This window comes from Monodon monoceros, unplaced genomic scaffold (assembly GCF_005190385.1).
Source record: "Monodon monoceros isolate NGI ecotype Baffin Bay Population unplaced genomic scaffold, NGI_Narwhal_1 Super_Scaffold_11, whole genome shotgun sequence".
Taxonomy (NCBI): Eukaryota; Metazoa; Chordata; class Mammalia; order Artiodactyla; family Monodontidae; genus Monodon; species Monodon monoceros.
In genome coordinates, this window is record NW_021703767.1 from 73,892,051 (window position 1) to 73,913,204 (window position 21,154).

At 35.3% G+C, this 21,154-nt stretch overlaps 1 protein-coding gene across 7 annotated transcripts in view; it reads left to right on the forward strand.

Annotated features, from left to right (window-relative positions):
• Nucleotides 1-21,154, forward strand: part of ATP13A3 (ATPase 13A3) — an 82,052-nt gene that overhangs the window by 20,474 nt on the left and 40,424 nt on the right. For all 7 annotated transcript variants that reach the window (XM_029214383.1, XM_029214381.1, XM_029214382.1 and 4 more), the window contains 13 exons: nucleotides 4,798-4,896; nucleotides 5,338-5,511; nucleotides 6,163-6,345; nucleotides 6,648-6,718; nucleotides 8,678-8,758; nucleotides 9,896-9,965; nucleotides 11,941-12,075; nucleotides 12,557-12,629; nucleotides 14,967-15,098; nucleotides 16,401-16,580; nucleotides 16,721-16,878; nucleotides 17,612-17,800; nucleotides 19,394-19,455. In XM_029214383.1, the coding sequence (XP_029070216.1) occupies nucleotides 4,846-4,896; nucleotides 5,338-5,511; nucleotides 6,163-6,345; nucleotides 6,648-6,718; nucleotides 8,678-8,758; nucleotides 9,896-9,965; nucleotides 11,941-12,075; nucleotides 12,557-12,629; nucleotides 14,967-15,098; nucleotides 16,401-16,580; nucleotides 16,721-16,878; nucleotides 17,612-17,800; nucleotides 19,394-19,455 (1,559 nt within the window). In that variant the 5' untranslated portion in view covers nucleotides 4,798-4,845. The remainder of the gene's footprint in view (nucleotides 1-4,797; nucleotides 4,897-5,337; nucleotides 5,512-6,162; nucleotides 6,346-6,647; nucleotides 6,719-8,677; nucleotides 8,759-9,895; nucleotides 9,966-11,940; nucleotides 12,076-12,556; nucleotides 12,630-14,966; nucleotides 15,099-16,400; nucleotides 16,581-16,720; nucleotides 16,879-17,611; nucleotides 17,801-19,393; nucleotides 19,456-21,154) is intronic.

The window sequence follows — 21,154 nt, forward strand, 5'->3', positions numbered from 1 at the left end:
ATTCATTTTCATATTTTTTCCATTTTGGTTTATCACAGGATATTGAATATAGTTCCCTGTGCTATACAGTAGGACCTTGTTTATCCATTCTATATATGATAGTTTGCATCTGCTAATCCCAAACTCCCAATCCATCCCTCCCGCACACCCTCTCCCCCTTGGCAACCACAAGTCCATTCACTATGTCTCTGAATCTGTTTCATAGATAAGTTCATTTGTGCCATATTTTAGCAAATGGATGGCTTTTATTTATTTAAGAAAACTTTTCCATTATGGACAATTTATACATATTAAAGAGTAGAAAGATGAGTATAATGAACTCTCATGGACCATCACTCAGCCTTTTTTTTCTTTTTTTAATTTTAATTTTTTTCCATCACTCAGCTTTTAAGTCAGCTTTAGCAGTTATCAACTCACAGCCATCCCCTGACTGATAAAGATTTTTTTTTTTAAGTTTTTTTATTGGGAAGTAAGTTCAGACCTGCAGAAAAGTTGGTTTGTTTGTATAAAGTTGTTTGTTGGTTCCTTGATTATCCTTCTGATATCTGCATAATCTATAGCAATGTCTCCTGTTCTATTCCTGATATTGATAATTTGTACCCCCCCCTTTGAGTTTAACTAGAAATGATCAATTTTATTAATGTCAAAGAACCAGATTTTGGTTTCATTGATTTTTTTTCATTTTTCTGTTTTTTAAAATTTCATTTATTTCTTCTCTGAGTTTTAGTCTTTCCCTTAAGTGCCTACACTGGGTATAACTTGCTGTTCTTTTTCTACTTTCTTAAGAGCATTGTAAGAGTGTACTTTCATTTCTCCATGTTCTTTGTGCTTTTGCTGTGTATAGTTACCCACTTAGTTACCATTTCTGGTGCTCATCAATCCTTTGTGGAGATCCTTATTACCATTGGTTATCTTTTTTCCCCCCATCTGAGGAATTCTCTTACAATTTTTTTTTTTTTAAATAGTGTAGGTTCACTGCTGGTGAATTTTTCCCAGCTTTTGTATCTGAAAAAGACTTTTATTTCACCTTTGATTTGGGAAGATATTTTTGCTGGGTATAGAATTCTCAGAATAGTTTCTTTTTCTCAGTACTTCAGAGATGTTGCCCTGCTGTCTTTTCACCTGCATTGTTTTTAGCAAGAAATTTAATGTCATTTTTATTTATTTTCCTTTGTATGTGACATGTCTTTTTTCTCTGGCTTCTTTCAAGATATATATATACACACATATATATATACACACACATATATATACACATATACACACATATATATATACATGTATATATATACGTGTGTGTGTGTGTGTGTGTATATATATATATATATATATATCCCATTTTTCATCATGGGTTTTGATGATGATATGCCTTGGTTTAATTTCTTATGTTCTTTGGTTAGTGTTAGTTGGACTTTTTTCATCTAATCTGGAAATTTTGGGGCCATTATAGAATTACATATTTTTTGTTCCCTCCTGCCTTACATGTATATCAGGGTGCTTGAGATTGTCACACAGCTTACTGATGCTGTTATGTTAGCTTCTTTTCCCCTCTAGTCTTTTTTCTCTCCATTTTTCATTTTGGATATTTCTGTTACTATGTCTTCAAGTTCATTGATTATTTTTGTGTAATATCGAATCTGCTGTTAATCCCATCTAGTGTGTTTTTCATGTCAGACATTGTACTTTTTATTTTATGTTTGATTTGGTTCTTTTTTATATTTTTCATGTCTCTGCTTCACATGATCAGTCTTTCCTCTTGCTTTTTGAACATATGAACTATAGTTGCTTTTTGAACATATGAACTATAGTGGGGGGACGGTGTCAGGGCAGAGCTCCTTTGCAGTTATTTTAATGTCCTTGTCTACCAGTTCTATTATCTCTGTCAGTTCTAGGTCCTCTTCTGTCCTTTGATTTTTCTCATTGTGGGTCATATTTTCTTGCTTCTTTGCAAGCCTGTTAAGTTTTTTTATTTTCATTTATTTATTTATTTTTTTGCGGTACGTGGGCCTCTCACTGTTGTGGCCTCTCCCGTTGCGGAGCACAGGCTCTGGACGCACAGGCTCAGCAGCCATGGCTCACGTGCCCAACCGCTCCGCGGCACATGGGATCTTCCCGGACCGGGGCACGAACCCGTGTCCCCTGCATCGGCAGGCGGACTCTCAACCACTGCGCCACCAGGGAAGCCCAAGCCTGTTAAGTTTTAATTGGATATCAGACATTGTAATTGGATATTTTGTATTCCTATAAATCTCCTTGGACTGTGTTCTGTGAAGCAGTTAAGTTACTTGGAAACAATTTTATTCTTTCAAGTCTTAAAAGTTTTGTTAGGCAGGATCAGAGTAGCTTTTAGTTTCAGGGTAATTTGAACCCACTACTGAAGCAAAACCCTCTGAGTACTCCGCCTGATTTCATGCAGCTAATGAGGTTTTCCCACTGATTGGTGGGAACAGGTACTCTTCCCAGCCCTGTGTGAGCCCTGATACATTTTTCCCCTTAAACCTTTTGGGTGGATTTTCCCCTGGTCTTGGTAGTTTCCTCACACACAAGTGCTGATCAGTATTCAGCTGAAGACTTGAGAAGGGACCACTTTGCAGATTTTCAGTGTTCCTTCTCTGTACATACCTCTTCTCTGGTAATCTGCCCTGCAAACCCAGTCACTTTGGTGCCTCCCCAGACTCCCAGCTTCATCTCTTCAACTCAGGAAGATTGCTGGGCTCCCCCTGGGTTTCCTGTCCTACATTTTTTTTTTTTTTTTGCATCCTGTAAATTATTCAGTTTGTAAACTGGGACAATTGTAGAGCTCACCCATTTTTGTATCAGTTTCTTTCATTGACGTCCAGTTCCTTGAAGACTATATAGTTTTATATATTTTATTCATTTTGTTGTTTTAGTTAGGAGGGCTAGTCTTGGTTGGAAGCAGAAGTCTCTTCACTTAAGAATTTGAAGAGGTTCTTCCCCTCGAGAAACATATTTTAGGTGGTGGTGGGAAATGGGGATCAGAATTATATGTTTTGATTGTTAAAAATGACTGGTAAATCCTGAGTGATGATCCTGAGACCCAGTCCAGAGCTGAAGGAAGAACCACGGATTAAAGGTTAAGAACCCCAGACTGGAATCTTTAGTGGGGACAGTGTCAGGGCAGAGTTCCTTTGCCTTATTACCCTTTGAAGGTAGGCATGTGCACATTTGAAACCTTGCAGGATTGGGCTAAACCTTACAGGTTCAGGCAACAACAGCTGATCTTTTCTACAGGGAAAGAGGTTGGACTTGCTAATTCTCCCCCAAAGTCTGTAGCAGCAGGTGTATAGCCCTTGAGAATAACTGCTGCCTCAAGTTGTATTGGTTTGATGGAACAGTCTTACAATGGTGGGATGACTCTGGCACTGTACTTTTCAGGGCTCTAACAGCACCCTAGACTGAGAAGAAATTGTTACTAAATTGCCTAAAAGGTTTTGTATGATAATGTGTCTTGTTTTCCTCTGAGAAACAAGATATCTCTGAGGCTTCTTTTCCAAGATGGCACTGAGTCCAATATATTGTGTGTGTATGTGTGTGTTTGTAATTAAACTCTTGCATTTTATTTCTGTGGAAAGCCCTGACTCTACCTAGCCCTAACCCCGTCTTCAGGGCTACCAGAAAGTAGAGAAACTTTGCCCATTCAGGAGGCATCAGTATTTTTTATTGGTCATTTTGTTGATGACATAAATCAGGAGATTTCAGTAGTCTTATGGCGGGGGGATTAACTTGAAATCCTGCAGTTGGTTTTACTTTGCTATTAATTCATATCATGTAAACATTACATGTGGCTATTGCTGTCTTAGCACAAATTCTTTATCAGATCATTCATTCAGCAAGTATTCTTTGAGTGCCTACCATGTGTCAGACTTGTGCTATACACCATATAGATGAGTGGAGGTATGGCATCTGGAATGAGGGAGGTAATATTCCCACTGTGTTCTGCAGAGATCAGCCTAGTCTAAAGCAGTGGCTCTCAAACTCTTTGGGCTCAGGGCTCAGACCCTTTTACATTCTTGAAAACTGTTGTGAACCCTAAGGAGCTTTTGTTTATGTGTTATCGCCACATTAGTTTTATAGATCTTTAAGAATATTAATTTAATAGAACAGTTATGATACTACATGTTAAGTAACATATTTTCCAAAAATATATATATTTTCCAGAAGCAAAAAAAAAAAAAAAAAAAAACGAGAAAACTGGCATTGTTTTACATTTTGCAACTCTCTTTAATGTGTGGCTGAATGTCTAATATTTGAATTTAATATGTTTTTTAATACAGGAAAAAGATTTTTGTCAGTGGGCTCAATGAATTTTTTCCTACACAAGCATTATGGGTAGTCAGGAACAATAAGATTGCTCAGTGGACTTGGCATCAGAATGACATAGTCAGTTGAGTGGTCTCCAATAGAGGTACACCTGCCTTAGAGATTAACCCAGCAATTGCCATACATGTGATAGGTGCTCAGTAGATGAGTCTGGGGAATGAAAACGGAAGAGTCTGTACAAATAGTTTCTCTCAGAATTTAAATGGCTTTGTAGCAAGGCTAGTGCTAGTATAAATTAATTAATGAAATATGCCAAGTTTTGTGATAGTAGTAAGCCAGGCAGTTTCAAGAACTGGCACACCATTGAAAATGTCATGAGAATCAGCACTTTAATGACTACTTAAATATCAGTTAAACTTGTATCAAAACAAGAAATCTGGTAGTATGAAGTTAGTATCAGATATAGACTACCAAGATACAAGATAATGTTCTAATATTTGTTCCTCTTTCCCTCAGTTATCTTCAATTGTTCTGAAGCACAAGACCTTTCCAACCACTGTAGATATGGACAAAGAAGAAAGAAAGACTATCAACCAGGGTCAAGAAGATGAAATGGTAACCAGCTTTTATAATATACTTATAAAGTGTGAAGAATTTATATTTCTAGGGAAGTAGAAAAGTATATTTAAAGAACTGCTAAACTAAAATACAATAAAACAACAGCTAAATCAGTGTGCTGTCGTCTTTCTGACTGTGTTTTTGAGTTGGGATTATGTAACACCTCTGGTTCCAGTATAGTTCCTGTTTCACTTGTGAACTGTTAAAACTTAGAGGAAAGAGATATGTTTTTTCATTTGATAATTTAAGAAGTTACATTAGCTAATGCTTAAATATATCCCAAATGCAAAATTTCTAATTTTCCATTTATAAAAAATGTTTAAAGTCAGCTTAATAAAACTCAAGTCTTTGTTGGTGGTATGTGAGGGGAAAGATAGGGTTCTGACTTTGAAATTTACCTCTCATGTCACTTGATGTGTAATCACTATGTCCATGCAGGAGATTTATGGCTATAATTTGTGTCGCTGGAAGCTTGCCATAGTTTCTCTCGGAGTGGTGTGTACTGGCGGCTTTCTTCTCCTGCTCCTCTATTGGATGCCCGAGTGGCGGGTAAAGGCAACCTGTATTAGAGCTGCAGTTAAAGACTGTGAAGTGGTGCTGCTGAGGACTACTGTAAGTCCACGTGTTTACTTGTAGCTGATTATTTGAAGAGTAAAATAATGTCTTTGTGTGTATTCAAAATAAAATACGAAGAGAACATCACTGCTAGGATACAATGAGGAATACTAATCCTAGTATTTCTAAAGCATCTGTGTTTGAAGTGACTATTATCCCAGTGATTAGAGTTTAAAGGAATCTTAAAAATGATCACATCTACCCTTTTTTATAGTTCTTGATGCACTGAGAGATTGGATCAGTGGTTGGTCTATCAAGGTCTCTTGACAGGACTGTATCCCAGATCTCTTCTACTGTGCGATGCTGTTGCACCCTAGGATTTGTTTTAAAATCCTAATTGGAAGCATTTTATGAGAGGCTTTAATATCTAGTCTCAGTATATAGTTGGATAAATTAAGAAATTATGATCTTTTATGAGATCCTCTCAGTGAAGTATGACATACAAAATGGTGAGCAGTTGAAAGCACTTCATGTTTGAATTTATGCATCTTCGTATTTCGAAATGGTTTAACATTTAGTGAGTGGAAAGTGAGACTTTCTCAATTAGAGATAAGTAAATAATATATCGTGTAAAGAATGGAAACCAAATATATATGGTTATGTAATATGCATAATTGACTCTTTATCCTTATTCCTTTCTCTTCTAAGGATGAATTCAGAATGTGGTTTTGTGCAAAAATTCGCTTTCTTTCTCTGGAAACTCCCCCATTTTCAAGCCCCAAATCTATGGCTAATAAGGTTTCGAATGGCCATGCAGTTCACTTAACTGAAAATCTGGCTGAAGAGAATAGGCTTGAGATGAATAAATATTCACAGTCTCAATCACAACAGGTATTGTGATCTTAGTCTCAAAGTTCCTTTAAGAACCAGAATTGTTACATTTTATACTATTACGGATAGTCTATAATTTTGTACTTGCAGTTTTTTTGTTTGAGATTTTATGCATATAAAATGCCTATTTATCACTGTATATAACAGTTTAGTTATTTACTAGAAGAAATAGATTACATGTCACATGTGATTGCTTTAATTTTAATAGTTGTTACATTATATGCTAAATTTGTGTTAGTAAACTTAATTGTTAACAAGTGATAATAATGCTTTTTGATGTAACCTTTATGTATGTTCTACAGATTCGTTATTTCACCCACCATAGTGTAAAATACTTCTGGAATGATACCCTTCACAATTTTGTTTTCTTAAAGTACGTACTTTTCTTTTGTTTGGATTATGAGTATCTTGATAATGTTTTAGCTAGAAAAGAATTCATTTTAGTGTTACATAAAATTGAAGAGGTTTTTGTTACATAACTTTCATTCAGTTGTTCATTAATAACTCCTTGGTGTTATTTGAATACTTACTAACCATTTTAGAATAAATCCTATCTGCAACTTGTACCTTGGCAAAACTTACATAAAAGTTAGAAGCAGTATGCTCCCAAAATCCAGTCTGAGTCCTTTTCTTTTTGAGGATTCATCTAAAGTGAATTTCGAGTATACCTTTATTTATTTATTTATTTATTTATTTATATTTTTGTGGTACGTGGGCCTCTCACTGTTGTGGCCTTTCCCGTTGCGGAGCACAGGCTCCGGACGCACAGGCTCCGCGGCCATGGCTCATGGGCCCAGCCGCTCCTCGGCATGTGGGATCTTCCTGGACCGGGGCACGAACCCGTGTCCCCTGCATTGGCAGGTGGACTCTCAACCACTGCGCCACCAGGGAAGCCCTGAGTATACCTTTTAGTCTTTCAGTTCTTTTTCTTTTTGAGGGTTCACCTCAAAGTGAATTTCGAGTGTACCTTTTAGCCTGTCAGAGTATCTGAATTATCACCTCTCAATTTCCTGACAGTTCCATCCACTTGTACTTGAGGGATGGAGTGATAGACAAACATAAATTTCACTTTAATATGTGGATAAAGATGGGACATCATCAAACAAGTTAAGCCTTGGGTAGGACATATTGGAATAATCCTTTAAAATTTATTTTTTGTGGAGGCTTCAAATGATATAAGTACTAAATTAACTAGGATTCTATTTTTATTGCTGTTAAAGTGATTATTATAAACACTCGTTAAGTATTGTTGCTTGAGAGTGGCAAAGGAATTCTTAATATTAGCAATAAAAAAAGAATCACCTTGTGAACATTTAAAATGTTCATGCCTGGATTTTGTTCCTCAGACACTAAAGAATTGGTATATTCTGGAATGGAGCAGGGCAGTTCCACATGCCCACTTCTGAAGACCATTCCTAGTTAAGAACCATTGATTTCTTTATAGAACACTGCCTATAAACTGTCATTTTGTTTTTTAAAAAAATTTTGACTTGGAGCTGATCCCTGCTACCTTTGGAGAAGTAATCAATCTCAGTGGGAAAAAAGAGTCAAACATATTTGCTGTGTAGCCTTTGCCAACCACACCAACTTGTAGAATTTAAACTTATCCCAGTGATAACAGCTAATCATGGGGCTTGGTTTTTCTATCCGAAAAAAGTAGAAAAGGATTGGAGTTAAATGATGTGTTATATTCTCTTTAGAGTTTTTCTGAATAGCATCTCAGTTAAAATAAGCATAATTAAGACATTTGTGGTGGAAAGTAGATATGCTAATTGAATCCCAGTTTTAATTGTTACAGATTTTAGACATTGCCTGTGACTCATACAGATTCAGCACTTCTCTTCTCAGTATGTATTAGATGAGGGAAGGATTTAGATTGATGCTTTTGTAGAAAGAAAAATGAGTAGGACTTCTTAGAGTGAAGCTTAAAAATTGAAGAGGGAAAACTAGATAAAAAGTAAAAACTTTTTCATCTTTAGTTTGGAATTCTTGAGTTAGTCATACTTTAATTTTATTAATTATTAGCTCTTACAACTTTGGCACAGACTTAAAGGATAATAATATTGTTACATAAGCTTGAGTATTGAGAGCCATCTTATTATGTGACACGTTGGATAATTTAGAAGTTGCCACATTTGAGACTTAGACCTCTCATTATTGTTTTATCTTAGGAATTGGAGATTTAAAAATTGTCATCCATATCTCAGTTTTTGTTAGGGGTTTCTATTTGTAAGGAAGTCACACTTTAAAACCAGGAATATAGAAAAATGAGGCATTGAGAAATTTGGATATTTTAAACTTTGTTTAAAGTAAAAACTTTGGATTTATTTAGGGGACTGGATGAAGGTGTTTCTTGTACGTCAATTTATGAAAAGCATAGTGCAGGACTGACAAAGGGGATGCATGCCTACAGGTAATTTTTATCCAACTAAGGTTAGACCTATTATCAAAATTCCTAAATAAAGTAGTATATATAGTCTACCCTTTTACCATATAGTTGTAATATTAACAGGTATTTAAGTATTATAGTAGATGACAACTTATTGTTATTTTATTTGGGTAGCATTGTCTCTCAGTTTAAGAATTATAAAAATGTTGAAGCTGATTTTGAAGTGAATATCCCTGATAATATACTGTATTTCATCAGTTCTAAGGTGCACACTTCCCTGCATTTTAACATCTCTATAAGGAGGGTGTGTCATACAGTGGGTGGAGTGTCACCCTTTACTTGACAGCATTTTTGTCTTTCTTGATAGTACATAAAATCATGGAATGTCTTACAATTCAAATCTTAGATTTACTGAAATGTTGGGAATTGTAAGCATGAGCTCAAATTTACCACAATGAAAATTTGTAAATTGGGAGACATAATCCTTTTTATAGTGCTATTCTTTGCTAAAGTATAAAAGTATACCAGTGTATTACATATCGTAGAGATAAATGCCTTTTTCAACTACACTAGAAATTTTCTTGTACTCCTATAGCATGTTCTTTCAAAGGGTTGGAATATAAATTTATTCATTCAGGCTTCTACTTCATAAAAGGCAAGAATTAATGTATCATATAGGAAGTACTATTATAAGGAATTTAAGTGGAAGGTTTTAAGCAACTTAAGCATTAAAAAAAGCCAAATGTATAATGTTTTGAAATAAACATTTTTAGTACAGTATTCTTATTAGAAAAATAGTACAGGACCCCTCAAATTTACTTACGTAGTCTCTTGCAAAAATTAATTGCAATTCAAAATTGTTGAGATGTATTGTGTTCATGGGTGGAAAAGAAAGTCTTTTGTTGATATGGTTATTATAGACTAGTGGGAGAGGTACTTGTCACACAAAAAGATAAAGTGATAACAGTATAGTTATCCAGTATGGACTACATTGATTTAAATACTGTAGATAGAGAGTTTAAATTGTAGAAGACAACTGTTTAGAAACATGAATGTTTAAGTTCTGGATTTAAGGAGCAGTCGGTGGTTTGAGCCTTACCTAAATTGTTATTATGATATAATATAATGTAATATTATTATTATTGTATTTTCCTGTTATAGAAAATTGCTTTATGGAGTAAATGAAATTGCTGTGAAAGTGCCTTCAGTTTTTAAGCTTCTAATTAAGGAGGTAAGACAATTGTACTTGTCTCAACATTTGTGATCAATAGGTTTGCCATTTGAAAAGAGCCAGGATTTAAGTAATGATATCCTTGGTGTTTTGTTTTCTAACTTCTCTTTGCTTATTTTTTTACTTGGAAGGGCAGAAAGATATTCCTCTGATCGATCAGTAATTTGGGAGCATGATTACTTTTTTATTTTGTCTAATTTTTTTCTTTTCGAAGTCTGTAGTTTTTTGTTTTTTGTTTTTGTTTTTTTACTCTCAGGAAGTTGCACATCTAAACCTTGCCCTATTTTACAGATGTATACACCTGTCTTTTCTTTTTTCCCGCTAATTTTTTTGGTTGTGCTGTGTGGCATGTGGGATCTTAGTTCCCTGACCCAGGGATCGAACCTGTGCCCTCTTCAGTGGAAGCGTGGAATCTTAACCACTGGACGACCAGGGAAGTCCCTCCTAATTTTAAAAACGATTAATCATGTTTTCTTCAGGTGGTACACTCTTAGGAACTAGGCATTGTGCCAGAAGTTTGGAATTAAAAACATGACATGATGAGTAACAATGAGGAGCTTGCACTTTAGCCCAGGAGTAATACATGTCAGCAGTTACTGTGGTGACCCTTCAGTTGTAAGAGCCGTAGAAGCGGTGGGAATGAGGGATTGCAGGCATGTAAAGGAAGGAGTAAGTGGTTTTGCCGAGGAGAGTTGGGCTCTCCAGTCTTTCTGGTTTGGGGCTAAAGTATAGAATTAGCTGTACTGAGTGAATACTTTTAGTAGAAGGTACAGATTGTTTTCCGTCAGTTCCTGAGAGTGGCCATATAATGCTGATTTAGAGCATAGCAAAGTGTAATAATGATTAGGAATTAGAAACACTGGTTTATAATGTGACTTCATCAGTAACTAGCTTTGGTCATTAGAAGACCTTTCTCCCTGCTGTTCCTTTATTGGTAAAATTGTAGGAAATCCTTTAATGATCTCATTTGATTTTTTTTTTTAAGGGAACTTTTATTTATTTATTTATTTAATTTATTTCTTTATGGCTGCTTTGGGTCTTCGTTGCTGCGCAGGCTTTCTTTAGTTGCAGTGAGCGGGGGCCACTCTTCATTGCAGTGTGTGGGTTTCTCATTGCAATGGATTCTCTTGTTGCGGAGCGCGGGCTCTAGACACATGGGCTTCAGCAGTTGTGGCTTATGGGCTCTAGAGTGCAGGCTGAGTAGTTGTGGCGCACGGGCTTAGTTGCTCCGCGGCATGTGGGGTCTTCCCGGACCAGGGCTCGAACCCGTGTCCTCCTGCATTGGCAGGCGGATTCTTAGCCACTGGGCCACCAGGGAAGCCCATCTCATTTGATATTGAAGTAAAATGGGACTATATATGTGAAAGTGCTTTAAAAAGTACAGAAGCATCAATTTTAAAACATTGGGGGGTTATTAATGAAATTGGTAAAATACTATAAAATTTGGGTAAACAAAGTCTATTGCCAGGACTCCTTATCTTTTTTGTTTAATTCAAATTTTAATACTTAATTATTTCCTTAGAGAAAGCAAAACAGTGTAACTTATTTCATGTTTGTCTTCTCTTTGGACTCCAGTGAACCTTTGACATAATAAGTAAACGTTTGTTCCAGTTGGTTAAAAGTTTTTGTATCCTTTAGCAGCACAGTAATTATTGAAAGTAAATGTATTTTATTGCTAAAGCAGAATGAAGAACAGCTAAATTCACACGTGTTAGCTGTTTCTAGCTGAATCTGTATTTGGGTTTGGTATGAACCTAAATGGATGCAAATAAATTAAGCTTATTTAGTCAAACTCTAGTAGTTTGATGGTAAAAAAAAAAAAAAAAAAAGTAACATCCTGCCCTGCTCTTTGGGTAGTTACTTGTTACTGTAGGATACTACAGAGCTTATCCTGTAAGTATCCTGTTGGTTATTTCTTAAATCTGTGTGCTTATAAATATCTCATTCAATTTGACTTAAAAATCTTGTTTTTTAGGTTCTCAACCCATTTTACATTTTCCAGCTGTTCAGTGTTATACTGTGGAGCACAGATGAATACTATTACTATGCTATAGCCATTGTGATTATGTCTGTAGTATCAATTATAAGCTCCCTATATGCCATTAGAAAGGTAAGTCCAATTTATTATGGGTTTCACAAATGTGTTTGTATTTTGTAATAATAACACGTAAGGTGTGTAGAATGATACTTGGTATAACGTAAGTACTCCATACAGTTATTCTTTTAGTTATGTGAATATGTGTTCCCTTTCCCTCTTTTTTGAGGTGGGGGAAGGCAGCTGCTTTTTAAGAGTCAACGTATCACTTGACTGCTTTGAGGCTGTAGGATCTATAGTTGCTTATCTAAGACTGGAATACTGGAGGGCTGATTCTGCTGTTTTCAGGGCTGTCTCATTAAAGTGCTTCTTATTTTGTCTAATGTTTTGAGCTAAAATATTGAATGATCTTTGAATCTTTTGGTCTTGACCTTTTCAAAGGCAGAGTGATATGAATTTATTATTTTAGCTTGCCTTATTTTATATTACCCTTGCTTTCTAATAGCTTGAAGAGTTAGTTTATATTAACGAGTTAAAATTTTTTTCCCTGATTCAGCAATATATTATGTTGCATGACATGGTGGCAGCTCACAGTACTGTGAGAGTTTCAGTTTGCAGAGTAAATGAAGGTAAGTAAGTACTTCAGTTTACTCTTGGAAAAGTAAATTTAAAAAGATTTCCACTAAGCCCTAATGTGTGATGAAGCAAGCCCAATATATTATACATATGAACTTATTTCCATAAGAAATAAAAATGTGTGTTTGGATTTGTACTCATGTTTCTGTATCAAATTCTTTTATTTATGTGAAATTGTATTTTTCTTTTTCTATAATGTGACACATACTATACTAGGCTCTTGGGATACAGTGGATGGACATAGTCCTTGCCATCATTGAACTTCAGTCTAGTTGGAAAGACATGATAAACAGAAACAGTAAAGTGTGATAAATGCTATGATAGGGAGAAGTCAGGGTTAGATATTAGAGCTCATTTACTGTAGGTGTCAGGGATGCCTTCTTTGAAAAAGTATTCTTAAGTGATTGAATTAGACAGATAAAAAGTAGGTGAGAAAGTGGTAAGGTGGGGGTGAGAGAGGGATAGAGGAGGGTTCTAAGTGCCCAGAGGCCTGGGTATTAGAGAGAGTTTTGTCACTGTAATAACTGAAAGAAATTCAGCGTGGCAGAGGCAACAACTAGATGGTGGACAGCCTTTTAAGGCTTGTTAAGGGATTTGGACTCTCCCAAAAGGCAGTGGAAAGCCATTGAAGAGTTTTAAGTAGGAGAGTGATATGATCATATTTGCCTATTTGAAAAAATCATTCTGGCTGCCATGTTCGAACTTATTTAGAGGGGATTAATATTAAAGGCACGAAATGAATCAGGGTGAGGGTTGTGGAGATGGAGAGTGGTGAGATGGGTTTGAAAGATACTTAAATGCGGGCGTTGAAGAAGATTTGATGATTCATTGGATGCAAGGTGATACAGTGGTGTCAGGCTGGGGGCATGGACGTTGGTGTCATTTAATTAAATAGGGAACACTGGAGGAGAAGCAGGATTGTAGGGAAGGATAATGTTTTGGACACGTTAGTTTGGTGAGATATTGAAGAGGTAAAGGAGATAAAGGGGAGGCAGCACAGCATCATGGGCCTTGGAGACAGTAGCCGCTTTGATTGATCAGGAAAACCAAATCAGTCTGCATTCTCTTGGCTCAGTATACTACATCCAGGTGTAAACCCAAGTTGGCCTGGCAGGTTGCTTTCTTCCGTGCGCTTCCTGGTCACTTGCTAGAGTACTAGCTGATAGTTTCTGCCTCCCTAGCTGCAGTCTTAGATGTGTAGCTTATTGGTGCTCCTCCTCTCCCCACTCTGCCGCTGCCGAAGATCCTGAGGATGCTGGGACAGATGCACTGCTCAGTGTTTAGCTTCCTTATCCCCTTTGTATAGTCCAACAGATCATTGATATTTAGTTTCTCAGTGCACCTAAGAGGGTTCGAATTTCACGTGACATTAAGGCATTGACCCACGTTTTTAAAATAAGGGATCTTATTAAGAAATGAAGATTATTATACTTACTACATGCAAAATAGCATCAGAATTCTTTAAAAGTTGTTTCCTCTTAGCTTAGTAAACTACTTCTACCTTTTTTTAGAAAGGGAAGAGTATTTGTCCTGCAGACTGACATCACAAACAGTAGTTTTCTCCTCACCCATCTTTGCTTAGAAACTAGTGTAAGTCTCTTCTAAGCATAGTTTAATAAAATCTAGGGGTAGGGGAAGAGAGAGAGAATGCCCAAATATAAGGCCACCTTTTACTTGGGAAGATCATTAAAGAAATGTTTAACTAACTTGAATATAATACATAAATTTCTAAGGAAATAATGAACTAGGTATGACACACGTTTATTTTATAAACTGATTTAAAATGTCTAAGATATTTTGGGACTATTTTAGGAATATTGAGAAAACAATGAGACATTATGGATCATAAATAGTAGCAACAAGAAAAAGAATGCTGTTAAAAAAGAAAGTGCTAAAGTTTCAATGCTTTTATCTGTTTCCGAGGGATTACAGAACTCTGAGTTTATTTACCTGTTGCGGGGGCGTCCTGTGTGGATTCATCATCTGTTTACTCATAGGGCTGGTAGCTAAGATTGAGCGTCCACCACTGTAATGAGTGTTGAAGCCCACCTACCTGTGAGCTTAGAGGGGACTTGGCATCAACTCTGTGCAGTTGGCATCCTATCCAGGGACAAACTAGCTGACACATTTAGACACCATGCTTTGTTAGCTTAAGGAATAATAATCTTATTTATCAAAACTCTTCATCTATTGGGATTTTTCTGTTTAACTCCATTATATTTTTAATGTATTTTTGAGATCAGGTGACCTTTGGATAGATCTTTTGTTTGCTGTATTCTTATTCCAAGTTAAAGAATATTCTTTTCAGACTTTTCTTTCTTTAAATTCAGAAATCGAAGAGATCTTTTCTACAGATCTTGTGCCAGGAGATGTCATGGTCATTCCGTTAAATGGGACAGTCATGCCTTGTGATGCAGTACTTATTAATGGTACTTGTATTGTAAATGAAAGCATGTTAACAGGTAAACTAAATTAAATGAGTAAAACCCAGATGAGTTGTTTATAATGATACTAGGATTAAGTAGTTGTTGATTAAGCTATGTCACTATTAACTGTGCTGTTTGTGTCCTTTACTCATGAATGTCATGAATGTGATAGATATTTGTGAAAAGATTTTCTTTTATTTTGAGGGAACCAAATTCTGCATTATACTCATCTGTGATACTAAAGCACAATGCTGTTGTTCACGATATCTCGTCCTTCTTCTGTCCATTCTTTTGACATGAGGAAATGCTTTATAGTAAGGGAAGAGGAAAGAAATCCTTTGCCCACAGCATAGCTACTTCTCACTTTGATGTGCAAAAAGTGGGATTAGGAGAGTTGATATTTTTATTAAATTGGGGAGAAATAGACTTTAAAATAGCTTCCCTTTGGAAACTCACAATCTGGAGGTAGAGCTTTATATCTTTATTTTTTTTTTAATTTAATTTAATTAAAAAATTTTTTTTCTTTGAACATTTTTTTTAACATCTTTATTGGAGTGTAATTGCTTTACGTTGTTGTGTTAGTTGTTGCATAACAGTGAATCAGCTATGTGTATATATCTTTTTATCATGACTATTTTTTAATTGTCATAGTCAACCTGGCAGGAAAGTGATTCCTATATAGTACATTTTTGAACTGTTAAGAGTCTTAAAACACACTCATACACATAAATATCCCCACACACCTGTCACCTTTGACATAAGAAGTGTGAATGCTACAGAGCACTACATTTTAATGTTAAAAGAATTTGGCTCTTTTTTACTGTTAGAGAATTACCATACTCCTCTGCCTTGCTTGGATGCTTGTTCTCTTCTTACTCGTGTGTGTGTGTGTGTGTGTGTGTGTGTGTGTGTGTGTGTGTGTGCGCGCGCGCGCTTGTGGTCGGGGAGTGGGTGGGATTAGGAGTGGATCTTCACATGTTGTATGTGCTTGGGGTTGCAGAGTGCTTCCTAGGTTAGTTCTCAGGGATACCAGAACAGGTGCTGAGGCGACGGTAGCAACCTCGTCTTCTTATTTGAAACTTGGCACAGTTATTTCCAACTGATAACCTTTGAGTCACAGATCACTTTCAGGAATTATTGTGGAAGACAAAATCTGATATTTCTGGGAAAGGAAATTGATAGACCAAAAGCTAATTGATTAAGCTATGTTATTCACACGTGAGAACTGTTAATAACTGTTGTCAACAGTATGATAACATTTAGGATATTTAACAACTCAAGATTTGTGTGTTTGATACTGATTTCTATGCTTTAACTTATGGATTTTTTTTTTTAAAGGAGAGAGTGTTCCAGTGACAAAGACTAATTTGCCAAATCCTTCAGTGGACGTAAAAGGAATGGGAGATGAATTATATAGTCCAGAAACACATAGACGACACACTTTGTTTTGTGGGACAACTGTTATTCAAACTCGTTTCTACACTGGAGAGCTTGTCAAAGCCATAGTAGTTAGAACAGGTAGAAAATATTTAATCTTGCGTGGTTTAGCATATTTGAAGCCTATCGAATGCTTAATAAGAGATTCTGTTTTGAGAGATAATTCTCATTTTCTTATAAAAATACTATATAATCATTTTCTTCTTTAATTTTTTTGAAAGGATTTAGTACTTCCAAAGGACAGCTTGTCCGCTCCATATTGTATCCCAAACCAACTGATTTTAAACTCTACAGAGATGCCTACTTATTTCTACTGTGTCTTGTGGCGGTGGCTGGCATTGGGTTTATCTACACTATTATCAATAGCATTTTAAATGAGGTATGTACATGGGACCCTTAATAGAGTTTGATTCTTAGCTTGATTCACATGTGGCTCTTGAAGATTTGAAATGTAGCTAGTGAGACTGAAAATTTTAAATTTTAATTTAATTTAAATTAATTTAACTTAAAAAAAAGCCATATGAGACTTGTAGCTATTATGTTAGAAGGTACAGATCTAGAACATCACCATCAAAGCAGAAAGTTTTGATCAGCTCTGGTTTAGATGATCTTTTATTTGCTCTCTAGTTACTTTAAAAAAGGGAGGAGTGATCCCATACTCACCAAGAGCTTTATTTTTTCTTTTTTTAACCTCTGGTATATACAGCATTAAAATTATTTGTGATTACTGAATTGAAGGTATTTCTAAGGGACCTTGTCAAATTTCTTTTTTCTATCCCCTATAGAGACTAGCATAGTAGTAAGAGTCAATATCTGATAATATTTGTTGACTTTGAAGTATGTAGTGTATGAAGTATATGGGGCTATTAAAGTAAGAATTAGCTTTAAAAATAGTTCATTCCCACAGTCCACTGACAATTCATTGAGCTTTCCATTTTGCAGAATGTCTAAAGGGAAAAAAATTATAGATGGTTAATACATGAATATACATACACACTTACTATATATAAGATTAAAAATGGTTTATAGACTTTTCACTAAAGAAACACCCCCATTGGGTTAATAAATATTTAATATTGGGGGTCTGACATTTATTTTTATGTTAACTGTAGGTAGAAGTTGGGGATATAATTATCGAGTCTCTTGATATCATTACAATTACTGTGCCGCCTGCACTTCCTGCCGCAATGACTGCTGGCATTGTGTATGCCCAAAGAAGACTGAAAAAAGTGGGCATTTTCTGTATCAGTCCCCAAAGGATAAACATCTGTGGACAACTGAATCTTGTTTGCTTTGACAAGGTTGGTTCAATGTCATAATCATTGTCAAAGGTCACTTTGTAGCTTTGTAAGTCTAAAGTATTTAGATTAATGGTTTCTGTATTCTTTATCAACTAATTTGCACACGTTTTAAAAGAAATGTTCTTCTCATTTTTCTCTTTTAACTTATTTGGCACATGCATCATTTTTGTATTATTTCTTCTCATTATTTTTTCTATTTTTAATACTTTGGATATTGCTTATTTGCCCAAATCTACCATTCATATCCAGAATTATGCCTTATAGTAATAGTAGTAAAATTTATCCACTCTTTCATCTTTTTAACAGAATAGGCTCTATACAGATATAGTTACTGGAATGTTATTGCTGTAAAGTATATACATTTAGTGTTTGCTCTATGATTTCATTGAATGTGTTACAAAATTATGAAAGACACTGATTATATGATTTTATGTGAAAATGACAAATTTTGTACCTGTGTGAAATATACCTTGCCTCTTACAAAGGGTTCTTCTTTCCTCACCTGAAATTAGTTTTCCTAAATGTTTAGAGAATTAAACCTTGGTCAGAAAACTTTCCATCTGTCTCTTCTGGGTGACTAACATGATAAGAATTTGATTTTTGTGCATCTTCATTATTAAAGAAAAAAATATGAGATGTATTTTATTAAGAGAAAAAAAAAAGTCATATCCCATGACTGTGTTCTATATGAATCTGTTCAGAAAATTTTACTTAAAATTTTGCTTAATCTTTTTTGGAAATGTTTTAAAAATTTTTAAGCAGACACAAAAGTGGAGAAAAAGATGCAAGTATAATAAATCCTCGTTTGCCCATTATCCAACTTAAACAGTTACCAACATTTTGTCAGTCTTATTTCACTATCCCCTCATTTTGAAGGTGGCAGCATCAGACATTATGTTATTTCATCCATATACTTCGGTATATAGCTCTAGAAGATAATGTTTTAACAGAACTTACCACAGTACCATTATCACTGCTTACTACACTTAACAAAATTAACAGTTCCTTAGTATTACCTAATATCCAATTCATATTCAGGTTGCTCTGCCTTTCTCAAAAATATCTCAAATTTTTACAATGTGTGTTTTCAGTCAGAATCCAAATAAGGATTTCATTAGTTATAATTAATCTGTGACCATTGCTTTTCTTGCCTCTCTTTCCCAGTCGTCTTATTGAGGAAACCAGGTTATTTATATCCTGAATTTGCCTAATTGCACCTCTTGATGTCATTTAACTTGTTCCTCTTCCCTTTTTTGGCTCCCTATGCCCTAATCTCCCCATCTTGTGTTGGCATTCTTCATTGATTGATAGGTCGATTGGTGCATTGTTCCACCATTTAATACTATAAGTACATAAGTATACTATTCTACACATATCTCCCCCTACCCCGCCCCACCCACAAAGAGGAACCACACCATAGGGAGTGTTCTGCACACTTTTCCTCACTTTTTGTCCTGCAAGTTACTCTATTAGTACACGCACAGAGAGCTTACTTATCCCCCTCCCCATCTTATAGCTGTATTATACTCCATTATGTAGATGCAGCATAGCTTTTCATGATTTTGTAAATGTGTGCTTTTTTTTTTTTTTAAGACTGGAACTCTTACTGAAGATGGTTTAGATCTTTGGGGGATTCAACGAGTGGAAAATACACGGTAATTATTAGCTAGACTTGATCATTTATTTTAGTTAATTTTAATAAATATTTTAATATATGAAACATTCAAACATACAGAAAGTAATATTATAGCTATGTACCCACCACTAAGATTATACAGTTGACATTTTGTCATATTTGCTTCAGATCTCCTAAAAGATTTAAAACATTACAGATATTGCTAAAGTCTTAACCTATCCCTTTTTCTATCCCTACCACCATTTTGAAGTTGTATTGTTATCTTTGCATGTTTTTATATTTTTACTTCATATATATCTACCCATAAACAAGATCTGTTTATAAATAAATATACACAACTGTTATGTACTGTATGTGTTTTGCTGCTTTTTTGCCTCATAACATTGTTTTCAAGATTCATCCATGTTGATATGTATAGATCCAATTTATTAATCTTAACTGTTGTTTAGTATGCTGTTATGTGATTAAAACCATAATATTTGTTCTTCAGCTAAGGGACAGTTTCATTTTTTCTCCCTTTTTCCTTCCACTTTCACAAACAGTGTCGCAATTAAAATTCTTAGGCACACAACTTCTGTGAGCATGTGGTTGAGTTTCAGTAAACCAGCTTCTTAAAAGTTTCACTGCTGGGTCATACCGCACATGCATGGCCACAGCTCTAGTAGGTACCGTCTACTTGCTCTCTAAGTGATGGTGCTAACCTACATTCTCTCCCTCAGTGGGTAAGAGACCCTGCTGCTCCATATCCTTGCTAAACTTGCCATTGTCAGACTTCTAATTTTCCCAAATGGATAGATATGAAATGGTATTTCATTGTGGCTTTGTTCAGAGTTTCTTTGTTTGGAGTTTGAGCGTATTTTCACATTTTTGGAAGGAGGGTCATTTAGCATTCTCTGTATTGTCAGTTTATATCCTAATTTTTTTAATGGTGTTGTTGGTCTTTATCTTATTCACTTGGTAGAAGTCCTTTGTATTTTCTGGGTGATCATCTTTTTCAGTACTATACATTAAAAATATTTCACCAGTCTCTGTTTCATCTTTTTACTTTGTTTTTGCTGTCTTTGATGCTTAAAAGTTTTACTACTATAGCTGTGTCTATGCTACTTTTTATTTTTTCTCTCTCAAAAGTCTGTGGGATTTTGGTTTATACAGTCTGAGAGACTATTGTTTGGTTCACGTCATGTCAGAGCTGTCACATCTTCTTGGTAAATAGCGTGTCACATTGTGACCTTACTTATCCCTGGTGATGCATCTTGCCTTAAATTCTGTTTCATCTAATATTTGTATAGTTTTACACCAGCTTGCTCTTGCCTGATGTTTGCCTCCTATATCTTTTTTTCTATCTCTTTACTTTTCAGTCTTTACGTTCACATTTATTGCCATCGTGTTCACATTTATTGTGATTTCAGATACATTTGAAATTATTTCTACCATCCCTCACCCCAATTCCCAAACACATTTTCTCATATTTCTCTCATTTTCTCAGAATTTATACATCCTAATCTTTTACTACTTGTCCTTAAGTTATTAATATTCATATTTAGAGTCTAAAGTCCATGGGTGTCTTTATTAGTTTCTAAACCCCCCAGAACCCATGCACTGTACACTACTTTTACTTTTACCTCCCTTTTTTATATGTATTTGTTGCATAACATTTTATGATTATGATTTTGTTTTTATACAGTCTGCATGCAAGGATTTACCTAGGTTTACGGATA